This window comes from Mirounga angustirostris, unplaced genomic scaffold (genome assembly GCF_029215605.1).
Source record: "Mirounga angustirostris isolate CCGP_5_RB_7025 unplaced genomic scaffold, mMirAng1.0.hap1 SCAF_15, whole genome shotgun sequence".
Classification (NCBI taxonomy): Eukaryota; Metazoa; Chordata; class Mammalia; order Carnivora; family Phocidae; genus Mirounga; species Mirounga angustirostris.
Genome location: NW_026991723.1, coordinates 34,239,058 through 34,253,274, shown reverse-complemented (window position 1 = coordinate 34,253,274; position 14,217 = coordinate 34,239,058). Strand labels below are relative to the sequence as shown.

Genomic DNA, 14,217 nt, shown 5'->3' with positions numbered 1-14,217 from the left:
TAAAGTATAGAGCTATATGACATTGAGCTTTCCTGCAATTAAATTCTATGGGTCTGTGCTGCTGATTCCCATAACAACGGGTCATTTTAATCATCCCACAAGTTGTGCATTAATCTGTGTAATAGTTTGATAAAGAACATTTATTAATTCAAAATTTTGGGGTCAGGATGGGTTGTTTCCCACTTTTCTTACTGATATAATTGAGATCACATTGTAGAATTAATGGTGGAAGAAATAAGATATGCATTGACTGGAAAATGAAAATTATTTCTGATAAAAAACTAAAGCCCTTGATATATCTTCTGGAATTACCTCCAATACGTTTTGTAACTATTGTGTAGGGGAACAAATGAAACTAGTCTATGACCTCACTTTATGCTTACTCATCCAGTTTCTGATCCCTACAGACATTTTTCCCCCCATCATGGATAATAAAAGCATTGTTGTAATGTTATCTATAGCTTGGTACTGCCAGCTTTGACAAAGCAATGTTCCTCTCTTAAATGTATTTGACCAAGTGATTTTTTAGAAAGGCCTATAATTCAAATGGTTGAAACCGTATCACCGAATATAATGGTGGCCTAAGGGGATTTCCACATGTATGCCTCAGCTCTAGGCCCATAAAAAACGGAAAGAGGCTTCCTAAACAGAGCCACTCTCAATATTATCTTCTGAGCTCATTTATCCTTTGTCTGGGGATAATCTCCACATAATAAATTCATGCACTGGAACTTCTGTTGTCAAGGTCAGACTGGGCAGAGCAGACGTTGATAGTCAAACTGAATTTCAGACAGAATGACTCATAAAATATTAGTTATATTTAATTCAGGGCAGGTTTTATAATATATCATAAGCTTTTCATCGCATTTACTTCAAAGGCTTGCTCTTAAATAATGTGGTCATTTGTAGTTGTAACTTCAACATACTGGGTAACTTTGGTAACATCTGAGTACACTTGACCAATTTAAAGTATATAACACAGGAAGCATCCTGCAGAGATTACAGCAACCTCCGGGGGCAGAGTTGATATTGCAGGTTTGACCTTAAGGAACGGCTGCATTGCATCTAAGGAACACCAAAAAACCCAAATATATTATTCTAAGGTACTTCCTCCAAGTCTTCTAAAGAAACCCTAGCAAAAGGTATTCATGGGGATGACAGTGATATGGATGAATTATGACAGTTGCATACATGTGAAATATGGATAAAATCAAGGTAGGGTTTGATCAGTGAAGTGGAAGAGGGGACACAGTCACATAAACAACTGAGGGTAAATGTTTCTGATTAACCAACTTCAAAAAGCTGTTCAGCTCATCTGCAGTACGTTTGTCCTTAAAGTAATGGCTCATTGTTTACTACATATCAATAATAACCTTTGTAATGACTTTTCCAGTACACTATTAAATATTTGGCATCAGAATTTTTAAAATAACATGTTAAAAGAATCCAGGAAAGGGAAATCTAAGTACACATTCAGCTACATTAATGAGAACAGATGCACAAAAATTACATATGTCTAAGTATAGATTGAGTTAAAACAATTTAGATTATTGATTTAGCTTAAATGTTGCATTTGTGTTTTCTTGATATTGTATAACCATTAAGCAAACAAAAATATAATTTGAAAAATCCCTTACATGTAATTTCATTTTATTTCACCAGTTGCACCGATTATATATCGCCACTTCTGTTATACCTTCATGTCCTCATTTATAAAATGGGGATATAATAATAGCCTAACTTATAGGGTTTATTATAAGGAGTAAATGAACTAATAAATATTTAGGCTTCTGAGAACAGTGCTTCAACTAAGTGCTTAATAAATATTAGCTATCATTGTGATTAGCATTATTATAAGTAAACCTAAACCTGACAACAGGATTCAAAGATAGTGCTAAGTGTTGGCCTTGTTTTATTTCCTCTTCACTGGTGCATAATTGATCAGCCTAACTGAATGTATCATCAGATAGTCCAAATTTGCTAAACAAGTGATGCCCAGTCTACTGGAATTCTCATAAAAGAGCTTATAGTTCACGTAATTTTCATTGCATCAATAAACTCAAAGTTGAAAATATTAGAACATTAGAAATTAGATTCAAAACAATGTGGGCACAGGTTATCTATATAACCCAAAGAGTGTTTACCTATTTGATTTACATCTGACCAGCTGAGCTCATCTACAACCCTGGGTAGTATGCCATCAGGTTCCTAACACAAGGATTTGACGTTTGCTGTATATAGAATCTGCAACCATTATCACAGAAGCCTGGCCTTGGGAGCTAAGCAGATATCACTACTTTGGTTTTTGATCTATCATTTCCACTTATATAACAAGAGTAGCAAATAATTTCACCATAATGTTTCCATTAGTGCCTTAATTTTATTTATTGAGTTGAAGACAAGTTTCATTCCAGAAAAAAAAAGACATCACAGACTGCTACAAACTTTTTCCCTTGGTTATGCCCTATGAAATACCAATATATTTAAGGGGAGAAGACAAAGCTAACTTCAACATTATTTTGAAATCATTTGTCATAAAATATCATTAATGTGACTTTCTAATGAAAAAGGTGAAGGCAAAACAGGAATATTAAACATAAGTTCTACCTTTTTCTTTTAGAGATGCGTGAAGGATTTTTGTGTACATGTGTGTGTTTGTTTTCTTCAGGGTAATATTAAACTTAATGTTTATCTACCCTGTCTGTTTCACCTAAGAAGATAATTCAACCTCTCCAGGGAACTGTCAGCTCCAGAAAAGTTGATGTCGTGATAAATGTGAGGAATAACCAAAAGGTTATTTAAGGAGCCAAGAAACCAAGTCAAGCCATAAATTGTTTTTTTTTTTTTTTTAGATTTTATTTGTTTATTTGACAGAGAGATAGACAGAAGAGCACAAGCAGAGGGAGTGGCAGAGGGAGAGGGAGAAGCAGGCTCTGCACTGAGCAGGGAACCCGATGCGGGTCTCGATCCCAGGACCCTGAGATCATGACCTGAGCTGAAGGCAGACGCTTAACCATCTGAGCCACCCAGGCGCCCCAAGCCATAAATTGTTAAATGAGTGACAATGTCTATATAATATAAGTTTCAATTAAAACTTGGTCATTGGATTCTATTTCTGCTGATTTGAGGGTATTTGTATTGTATAAATGATCTCACTACTAAAAACCATCTAAAATGGTACTAACCTCTCCGAAAGTTGATCATAATTGATGGCTTTATCTGAGGTTACTATTTGTTTAATAAATAACAATAATAAAGCCTGCGTGACAGGCTTTTGTGAATCAAGCTGACTTTTTTTTTACTTAGGTTATAATGTACTCTTGCCCTTTGAGAAGATTTCATTAGGGTAAACAGTGATATGAGCTACCAGCGAAGGAAGGGTCTAATTGTCCTGTGTTTATCGCCCGGGCCTTGCAAGAGCAGTCTAATACCTTACTTTAATAGCAAGACAAGCATTTGAAAGATAGAACTGAGATTTAGTGACGCTGACATGGTACATGAAATGTAAACAAATTATAGTTGAGTTGTTCCCAGTCCTGAATTAATTTCTCCCATTAAATAGTCATTAAGTTGGGTTATTGTTGTTTACATTTCTTTTTCTGTTTCCCACGTTTTTCCTTAAGCTGCTTAAAGAGATATCTAGGAAACGCAGAAGCATCCGATATGGGAGAGAAGTTGAATTAAAGCCATATATTGCTGCTCACTTTGATGTCCTTCCCACTGAGTTCACCCTGGGGGATGACAAACATTATGGTGGATTCACAAACAAGCAACTCCAAAGTGGTCAAGAATATGTCTTCTTTGTGTTAGCAGTGATGGAACATGCAGAGTCTGTAAGTTAATTGTGCTGGCATCTCTTTCCTTTGGTATTCTTACATATTTTCACCAGAATAGGTCTATTTGGGGGATATGTACATATATCCATCCTAATTATTTCTCATGAGCTATCATTAACTTAAGTGGAGCAACAGGCTGCCTACTCTTTAAACACTGCTGAGTAATCTGCTTGAGATTTCATTATAAACAAGGCTGTGTCCCTAATGACATGGAATTCAGGTGGGTTTTTTAGCTTATGAAGTGCCGAACTGATAAGACATGGTTCTTGGAACCATCAATGTGACACATCTGGAAAGGACGGTGATACCCATCACTGCTCAAAAGCGCCTTCGTCAACCCTTAAAAATGACTGTTCTCAGAGAAGTTTATTTGATTACAATAGAAACTATCAAGTTCTGCAATTAAACATAGGGTATTTCCAGGTATTCAAAAATACTGATTGAGGGTGATTGTGTTTTATTCTCCTGCAACTGCTGGTGAGCCCACAATCTCTATCCAGATTCAGAAGGTCTGTCTAGGAACAAGGCAAGCACAGCCAGCTTCTTTAATTATAGCAATTTACCAATGACTTTATCAGTGAAAAGCTAAGAATGTTAGAAAATAATTCAATAAAACAGAGAATTCCTAAGGTACTCTAAATAATGAGTTGTCTTCTTTTATGTAATTCATCTTGCTCTTATGTCGTTTTATGCTTCAGTTGCTGTGAATGTTAAAAAAGGAGAGAGAGAGAGAGAGGAAGAGAAATTGTAGCTGTGAAGGGGGGGTGGATTTTGAAGTGGCAGTTCACATTAACGTTTAATATACATATTCTAACTGTATCTTTCTAATAGGGGCCTAAAACTGACAGGCGTGGCAGTTCAGTTGAGCCAGTCACTTCCCTTATAGAGGAAGCCCGAGATGTCTCAAAGATTTCTTCACCTTGGGTGTTAGCGCATATAGTGGGGCTTCTCTTCAAATGACTGAAGGAATTCCCCTGTGGAAAATCAAAACACAAAGGCAGCCTTTCTGCCTGGTTTACCTTTGTGCGCAGAATGTCATTTGAAAACAAAGTGATGGGCTCCCTGGAATTTTAATGCATGGATATGCTTTCTCTTTTTAGTTGAAGGTTTTAAGGCAGAACATCAAGGGAATAGAATGTTAGAAATCATCTTTTTCTTTCTTGTTTTTAATGACTTTTAGATATTTGAAGTAATTTTCCTTACATAGCTTTAAGATGTTTCAGAAAGCACGTTCAGACCATTGAGGTAGATCAGAGAATTCAGCAAAGAAGAGCAGCCTCCGCAGACCATGCAGGCTGATGACACTGCTGTCAGAGACTCTGGTTTGATTTCTCCCAGATGTTTCTAGTGTTTAAATGCATTACCAATGATGAAGAGTCTACATCGCCCCTTAGTATGTCATTTCACTGTTTCATTAATTATGTAATTAGGACTTTTTCCAAATAAATTATCTGAATTGTCCCTTTTCTCCATCATCTTTCCCAACAATGCTCTTTATGTGTTGTATATGTTTTCAGGCCAGCATCTACTTTATAGAAAAGACTTGTATCCAATGAATATAATGTTGGCAGTGATACTGTCATTTTGTAAGCCTCAAATTTTTGTGAATAATTGTTGTTAAGCACCTAACCACTCCCAGGGTAGGCTAATAATTTTCATAGAGAAAAGACCCACCCCTCAAAACGTGAGCTTTCCCTAGTCCATTATTACTTCACGTTAAGAGTATCAGAGGGATGGTTTAGAACAACCAAAGGCTATTACCCCCGCACATTGAACAAGTTTTATTTTCACGAGGCTGGTATCACTTTATGGTTTTGTTTTCTTTTCATTTTCTTATGTCTCTATTTCCTGATTTGGGTTGGAAATCTGTGTGCTTTGGGAAAACCTCTGCCTAGATTTGTATCTTGGCTGACCAAGATGATTATCTCAAAGGCCGTTGGTAAAGAATTTCAAATCACAGAGTTTTGTTTATTTTTGTCTGCCAAACAGTTGAGTGTGACCTACAAGATAGAAAGGGGAAAGTATAAACCAAAACAAACAATTATACTTACATAAAGAATCATGTTTCTTGGATATTTAGTGTCTTTGCCAAGTCCTTACACTGTACATATCTTTTTCTTTTTTTTTTTTAGCTGCTTCTGAGAAGGTTGGAAATGTACTGACTTTTTATCTTTTGACACATTCGAAAATCTAGAAATGTAGTCAGTCTCTCCTAAATACTATGGGGAAAGTGGGAAAGAATAGAATACAAACATTTAGTGGGGCATAGGCCTTCCAGATTGACCACTAAGCTTGCTGCACTTAAATTCAGAATATATGCCCTAAATTAATTCTTTAAATGCAGATGAAAAATTAGATATACTTCCTAATCATGGAGAGATGAGAATACACTCTCATGTCTTGATAAGATCAGCCATTTGAAAAGATGAACAATTTATTTTATTTGACAAAGATTTGCTGGGAACTCATTAAGTGCAAAGCTCTGGGCTAGCTGCTTTGAGTGTACAAACACAAGCGGTATATAAATCCCTACCTTCCTGGAGTTCATAGTTTCATTAAAGAAAACAAAGTATATGCACAAATAAAAAAAGGAAAACAGAGCTGGATGAATACCATTAAAAAAGGAATAAAGGACTACCTGAAATTTTAAAAGTTGTTTTTACCTATATTTTGTGAAATGATTGATTATTTCCAGTTAAGGAGTGGTAGCTTCACTGGAGGCAATATTTAAGCGGGGCCTTGGAGATCAGTTAGATTACAGGAGCTAAATGTTGTGGAACTTGTGAGAGGGTTAAAGAGAGAGAATAGGGCATTTAGGGAGTAGTAGCAAGAAGCTCACTATGATGGAAAATGTTGTGTGTGATACAGAAGTTTAAAACAAAATCACGGAGGCCCTTAAGATCCCTGCTAGGACATCTAGGGTTTATTTAGGAATCACCAGAGAGGCTCCTGAAGGTTTTACAGCTATAGTTTAGGATAATAACTCTAGCAGCCCTAGAGACTGTTAGAGGAAGAAAGAAATTCTCGGTATGCTTTGGGTGGGCATGAATGAGGTCCGGAAGAAAAGTGGTACCCATGAAACTGGAAAGAGAGTAGATCAACCTGAGGGTCATTGGCAAAATAAAATCAGTAGTTTTTCATTCCTAGGTATTGAGAAGATGAGAAAAATTAGCAAGTTGGAAGGAGGGTATATCTAGCAAGCAGGGAAATAACACATGCAATTCTTAACTTGCAGGTAGATGTAGGAATCTCTAGCAATAATTGGAAATGAAAGTCTGGGAGTTAGCAGAGTTTCTGACTTTAGAAACATTAATCTGGAAGTAATCTGCATAGAAGTTGGTAGTTAAAGGTAAGGATGCCCTTGCCAGAGAAGGGAGAAAATGACTAGCAGAAAATAAAACTTAAGAATGCTGGCACAGGATGGATTCAGAGGTGGTCATGATCAGTTGGCAAGATTAGAATGGGACCAGTTGAGTACAGAAGTAGGAGAATCAGTGGAGGAGTTTTCAATAAGGCTCAATCAACTATGGCAAATCTGGAAAAGATGTCTGGAAGGGACTGAATAATGACAATTCTATTTAGCAAATGAGAAAACAGAATCAGTGGTAGAGCTGGAGTGAGAAGAGATGAGAAGATAGTGGCAGGACAGGTGAGGCAGCCCATAGGTGTGGATTTGTCTCTACTGGAAAAAGAAAAGCTAGGACCTCACACCGGGGGCAGGGGGCGGGGGGGGGGAAGCAGCAAAGTCAAGACAATACTGTGCTAAGAGAGTCTGAAATGAGACATAGGATATTATAAAAATAAAATTTATAGTATTCAGTCCATTCCTTCACCAAGTAACTATATATTTTTCCCAACTTCATTTAGGGAAAGTTAACAAATATAATTATATATTTAAAGTGTACAACATGATGATTTGATGTACAATATACATTATGGAATGGTTACCAAGATCAGGATAAGCAGCATATCCATCTGCTCACATAGTTAACTCTTCGTGTGTGTGTATGTGTGTGTGCTGAAATATACTTAAGATCTACTCTCAGCAACTTCCAAGTATATAATACTGTATTATTGACCATAGTCACCATGCAGTTCATTAGAGCCTCAGAACTTCTTATAACTGAAAGTTTGTACCCTTTGACCTACATGTCTCCATTTCCCCCTCCCATTTTTCCCTATAAATGTTTACTTTTTAAATTTGATCTCCTTAACTGGCTGATAATGTCTTTAGGGCTGGAACTATCATATTTCTGTTGATTTTCACACAACACATAACACCTTGGCACAGTGTAAATGCTCTTTGAACATTTTGTAAATGGTTAACTGTTTTACTTTATACTTCATAAGATCATTTAATATGTCATATATAGATCCCAATGAAAATGTGTCTACAGAGTAACTTATACCATCAAAAATGATTTGATTAGAAAATATTTCACTCTGCAAGGAAATTTCCATTGCAAGATCTCTTTACTTTTTCCTCCTTCCTCCCTTTTCTCCCACCTCTTTTCTCATCCCTTTCCCTCCTCTCCTTTTTCACTGACATTGTTTCATACACTTAATATCACATCCACTAAGTTCGGAAGTTTTGCTCCTTCTAATGCTTTGGACACACACTAGAAAGTCATTAGTTTATAAGTAACACAGACTCTGTTTTTCCTCAGAAGATGTATGCAACCAGTCCCTACTCCGATCCTGTTGTATCAATGGATCTGGATCCACAGCCCATCACAGATGAAGAAGAAGGCTTGATCTGGGTTGTAGGTCCTGTCCTTGCAGTGGTCTTTATCATCTGCATTGTCATAGCTATCCTTCTTTATAAAAGGTAGGTTTGCCTAATATCTCTATTGCAATCTTGGTAATCCTTCTATGGTCATTATGTGGTTACTATTAATGAAATACTTCAGTGTAGCCCCCATAATCACTGGAAGATGTTTCCATTAGATTAGAATGAAATGTAAAGATTGTGCTGTTTCAAATCCCATTCAGGTGTGGAATGGACTTTCTTGCCCAGCATCCATGGATCCTAGCCTTGGTCTTATCAGCTACTTTAAGCATTCGGAGCACTTTGCATGGCACTTTGCAAGACATGAGTACATTCACAAGCAGATAATTCCAAGCTTGCATCTGATTGCTTTAGATGATTAATTGCTCAGTGTCTACATGGTTTTAGAAATACTATTACAAATTTGCACATGTGTACCCATTCCATATGTCTAATGAGTGCACGAGCTAAGATTTTTTTTCCTGTAGCTATTTCTCAAAACAGTGAAAGTAGCTAAAGTTTGAAGATAAAGGAAGGAAAAATGTGGAAGAGAATGAATTTTTTTTTCTTTCTATAACCTTTATTCTATAGTGAATTCTATTTGTGTCCAAGAAGGGGATATAAGGTACCATTTTCCTTTAAAAAACTAAAACCACAAACTTGGCCTTTATACTCCCAGGTTTTGATCCGATTTGGTGTCTTTGACTACAATTAGGATGCAAATAATCCACATCTACCCCATGTTTTCTGATCTTCCACCCCTTTTCAATTACATTTCTGCCTCATTTATAGTAAGCTAGATTTTTCCCCTAGTCCCAGTCAGTTGGAAAGAGTACATCAGTAATTCTTTCCATAACTCCTTTCTGACTTAAAAAATATATAATATTAAAATATGTAAAATTATAAAAATTAACATATATAATACATTCTCTTAAACATGTAGAATGACTAAATTCTGAATTATCTCCCTTTATGTCATTTTTTCTTTTCTTCTAATCCAAATTTTATTTTTATGAAACTTGAATCTATGTTCCCATTTTTCTTTGTAGTATGTCATCTTTCAGAATGCTACTGTGAAGATGATATCTTCCCACTACTATGAAATAGCCTCCCCTCCATAACCTTGACTTTCAAAATCAGATGAGAATGTCTTCATTTTGATTCTTGCTGACATGCTTAATCTGATAATCTTATTTCCATTAGCTCTTTTTCCTATTTATCTAGCTCTCTTCACTGGGCTTATATTAATTATTTCTACCTGTATTCTTTTGTTAAGCATGTTCTTCTTATATTCCTAGAATAGTCTTTTATTTACTTATTTGTTTAAAAAAAAATATCCTTTAAGACACTTGTCCTTTGCAAAACTTTCTCTTAACAGGCTGTATTCCATTTTATTTCAGTGTAAAGAGAGGGTTGAAAAGAAAAGACAAATTAAAGAAAGAAGTTCATAACCATAACCCATTAAATTTCCTATCCTATTTTAGCCTTAAGAAGGAAAGAAATATCCATCATTTTTTTTTTTCCTGATCACTGCCATCACTCAGTTATCCATACTATAAGATGGCTGAAAAAGCAAGTAATTGAAGGCCAAACTCTCTCTTAGATGATGGTTTCAATCTTCCCATCCTAATCCATAGTTTATCAGTGTGTATTTTGTTGCCTCTCTCTTGTGTAAAGAGTAAGGACAGGAAGCACAAGGTGCCCACATATGCCCCAGAACAATAACAAATCCTGAGTGGGTCCAAGCAGGAACTGGTGCTCTGTGCTGTTCATGTGCTACACTTATGACCAGAAGAGAATATAATAATAAAAGACTGAAAGTAGAATTATCATTGTTTTCGGTGATACTTATTTAGGTGGCCAAATCCTACTGTGGAAGTCAGATCAGAAAGTGATTGCTGATGGTTGCATTTCTAGACCCTGGCACATGACATTTTGTGATTATTCAAAATGAAGAAAATGCTTGCTGTATTTTTTTAAGTTTTGTTTCATTCGGCTATATCTGGCTACCATTAAGTCATATCTGGCTATCATTAAGTCATGTCACTTAACAGAGATGTGCATGATATTTGTGAGTTATGTGAATGTGAAGAAATAGGATTATAACCTTGATAATTTTTTAAAGATTTATAATTAAGTGTTTCTTGCCTCATGTGCATGTGCTTGAGGAAAAATTCAACTTGGTTATATATTCTTTTCCAATCCTGCAAAAAGAGGCATCACATTTAAAGATTTTATGCCTCTGTTAAAATAGAGTTGCATTTTAGTGTGTGCATATGTAAGCATCGTCTAATGCAATTGTTGGGAAATGCAGACATCCTCGAATGCTAAGTATATTTAGCCAACCATCTGAAGGCCCATGAAGCATTTCTGAAATAGAAATGCTTGCTTCAGCAGTAAAGAACATTCCTGACTTGAAATTCAAGTAGACCCAACAATGTCCTTCTTGATTATCATGAGGCAGTTCAAGAGGAAATCTTCTGTAGGCAATGAATAGTGGCTTTTATAGCTTAGATTCTGAGCAAAGTTAATTATATAATAAATACTTCATCCCTCTTTTTAGGTACCTTTCAGTTTATACATAGGTAATTGGTATGAATCAGAATTGAATATATCATTATTATCATTATTATTATTAAATATTATTAACTCACATTATCTTGATAATCCCACTTATCACACACACCTGCTTACAAAACGACTTGCCTCAGGAGTAAGTCTAGAGCTATGGATGGTTTGTTCATATAAAGAAGCATTTTTTATAGATCTGTGTGAAGAGACTGAGACTTATTCCTATTAAGTATATTGATGTGGAACTAGTGCACTCTTTTATCTGGCATTATATCTTTTGACTTTAGTTTTAATCTAGTAATTTGTAAACCTATAATACATTGATAATCAGTGTCAAAACAGCATCAACTGAGGCTTTGTAAGGCCCCTAAAATACCTGCTGAACCATAAGAAAATTAAAATATAATTGGTAGGTCTTTAGTGTGATGAATTATCTTGCCCTATGATTTTTTTAATTTTGTTCTCTATATGTGATATATACAAGCTTTCAAAATGTAAATTACAGAGATTGGATGGTAGCAAGGATTAGAAAAACACTAATTAGAAAATAAGGAATCAGGGAAACTGAGTCTTAGCTCTGTGACTAGGTAGCTAATTGGGGTAGAAAGTCATGCTAACACTCTGGGCTTCAGTTTCCTCATTTATAAAGTAAGTGGGTAGACTAGATAATTGAACCTTTTTAATAATAAAGTTCTATAATCTGACAACATAAAAACCCAAGTAATAGAATTATTCCTATAACATTTCTGCCTCCAGTGTGTGTATGTTTTTTAAATATGACTCCAGGTTGTTCTGCATCCATCCAACCCACAAAAAAAGAAAATAAAATAATCCATAAAGCAAATGAACACTTAGATACCCATCTACATTGTACACTTGTTCTATGTGTAAGGCTTTTTAGTCATTAGTTCTAGAATGGTCTGGGAATTATTTACATAGAAGATATTTGAAAATAAAATGTTAGCCTGACTAAATGGAAAAGCATTTTAAGATGGATGAGAAATATTTATTATGTAGTGTGGAAGAAAAGAAAATAAGGATTAGGAGGTTGGAAGGATCCAAACACTAAACAAAATTAACATCCTTAATTAGTAATAGTCTAACCTAAATAGGTGTTGTGGACAGAGTAAATAATTCCCATCCCCACCTGCAGATGTTCATGTATGAAAGCTATGGGATAGATGGGACTAAAACACAAACTTCAGCTTTTTAAGCTTTTCCCCTCATTCCAACATTAGCCACTCTCTGTGGACTGTGCCTCATTAGTCTTCTCTTTTTGTATCAACTTTACATATATTTCCAAGATGTCATCAAAGAAAGAAATACAGATCAGGATATTTTGAGATGCTACGGAGAAGTATGTTGCCATGCCCAACCACACTGGACAATGCTGATTGATTCTGCCTTCTGGCCTTTGAGTAGATCCTTCCATATACCTGAAATGCCTTTCCTCTGACTCCCCAGCCTCTTTTCTTGGCCTGGCTAACTCTGAAACATCCCTTAGAAGTAATCTATGATGCCACCTACTAAACAAAAAGCCTTTCTGGGTGCCTTCCTCTTGCCCTGTTCTCTCTACCAGTTCAGGCTGCCCTAAGGGTGTTCCCTCGTCTATACTCTTCAAAGCACTTTCTGTTTATCGATGTCACAGAACCAGCACATTCCTGGACTTGCTCATATCCTTGTCTTTCTTGCCCCCACTAAACTGTATATCAAGGACTCTGTCATTTCCTCACTGTTATCCCTTATGCCTAGTAGACTGCATGGCACAGAGGGATATTGAGTAATCAAATTTATACCAATTGAATAGTATTAACAAACTCCAAACTCAATCCCCTCCACTTATTTACTCCATCATACAATATTACCTTCGTGTTGACTGGCAAGAGCTGTAATAAAACCTTTAGCCTGTAATTTAAATTTACAAGTTCCCATAGCCTTCAAAATTAGATACTTGCCCCAAATATATACCTATGTGTGTGGTGGGTCTGACATTTTAGTGGAAGGAGTGAATCACACACTAACTATGCATTTGTTCAATAAGAATACTCAACCTTTTAATATACAAAATTGTTAATTCACTAAGTAGTTCTCTTCCATCCAAAGAAATAGATTCTCCTACAACTGACTCACTAAAGATCTCCTTGATTAGAAATGAGCAAGCTAGTGGTGCTTAGATGTCTCAGTCGGTTAAACACCCAACTTAATCTGAGCTCATTTCGATCTCATGGTCATGAGTTCAAGCTCCGTGTTGGGCTCTATGCTGGGCATGAAGCCTACTTAAAAAAAGGAAAAAAAAAAATGGGTGGCGCCTGGGTGGCTCAGTCGCTAAGTGTCTGCCTTCGGTTTGGGTCATGATCTCAGGGTCCTGGGATTGAGCCCTGCATCGGGGTCCCTGCTCCTTGGGAAGCCTGCTTCTCCCTCTCCCGCTCCCCCTGCTTGTGTTCCCTCTCTCGCTGTCTCTCTCTGTCAAATAAATAAATAACTTTTTTTTAAAAAATGAGCAAGTTAGAAACATATATTTAGTATTTTTAAAACCTGGGGCACTAGGTAAATTATTTTAAAATTAAGAATACAAAGAATTAACCAGTGTGTTTGATATCACTTTCATTAATCACTTTGTATGTGTATGTGTGTACAATTTGAATGTGGGTTTTGTATTTTTGAAAGGAGATAGACCAGATTATCTTAAAGCCAGATTCTTTAGCAACTCAGGTATGTATTTCATTGGCATTAAGGCAGACTTAGTATCTCTATTTTGGATTTGAGAACTCACCAAATACTTCGCAATTCACCTCACCATGAAGATTATTTAGATGAATTTTTTTCAGGTACAAGTTATATTCTCTGCATAAAGAACATAGTTATCTAAACAATCCACATATTATCACATGAACATGAGCTAGATGTGTTCACAGATAGTAGCACCTCTTTGACTATGAAAATATCTGTCATATCAATGGCTGGTAATGAAAGACTTTCAGGATTAGCCCAGCAATATAGGTGGGTCATGCTCTGTAGACTTATAACGATGAGTATTACTTT

The 14,217-nt window shown here is 36.0% G+C and overlaps 1 protein-coding gene across 2 annotated transcripts in view; it reads left to right on the top strand.

Annotated features, from left to right (window-relative positions):
* The window catches only part of PTPRD (protein tyrosine phosphatase receptor type D), a 2,419,801-nt gene that overhangs the window by 2,266,043 nt on the left and 139,541 nt on the right, over positions 1-14,217 (top strand). For both annotated transcript variants that reach the window (XM_064580091.1, XM_064580092.1), the window contains 2 exons: positions 3,624-3,833; positions 8,504-8,664. In XM_064580091.1, the coding sequence (XP_064436161.1) occupies positions 3,624-3,833; positions 8,504-8,664 (371 nt within the window). The remainder of the gene's footprint in view (positions 1-3,623; positions 3,834-8,503; positions 8,665-14,217) is intronic.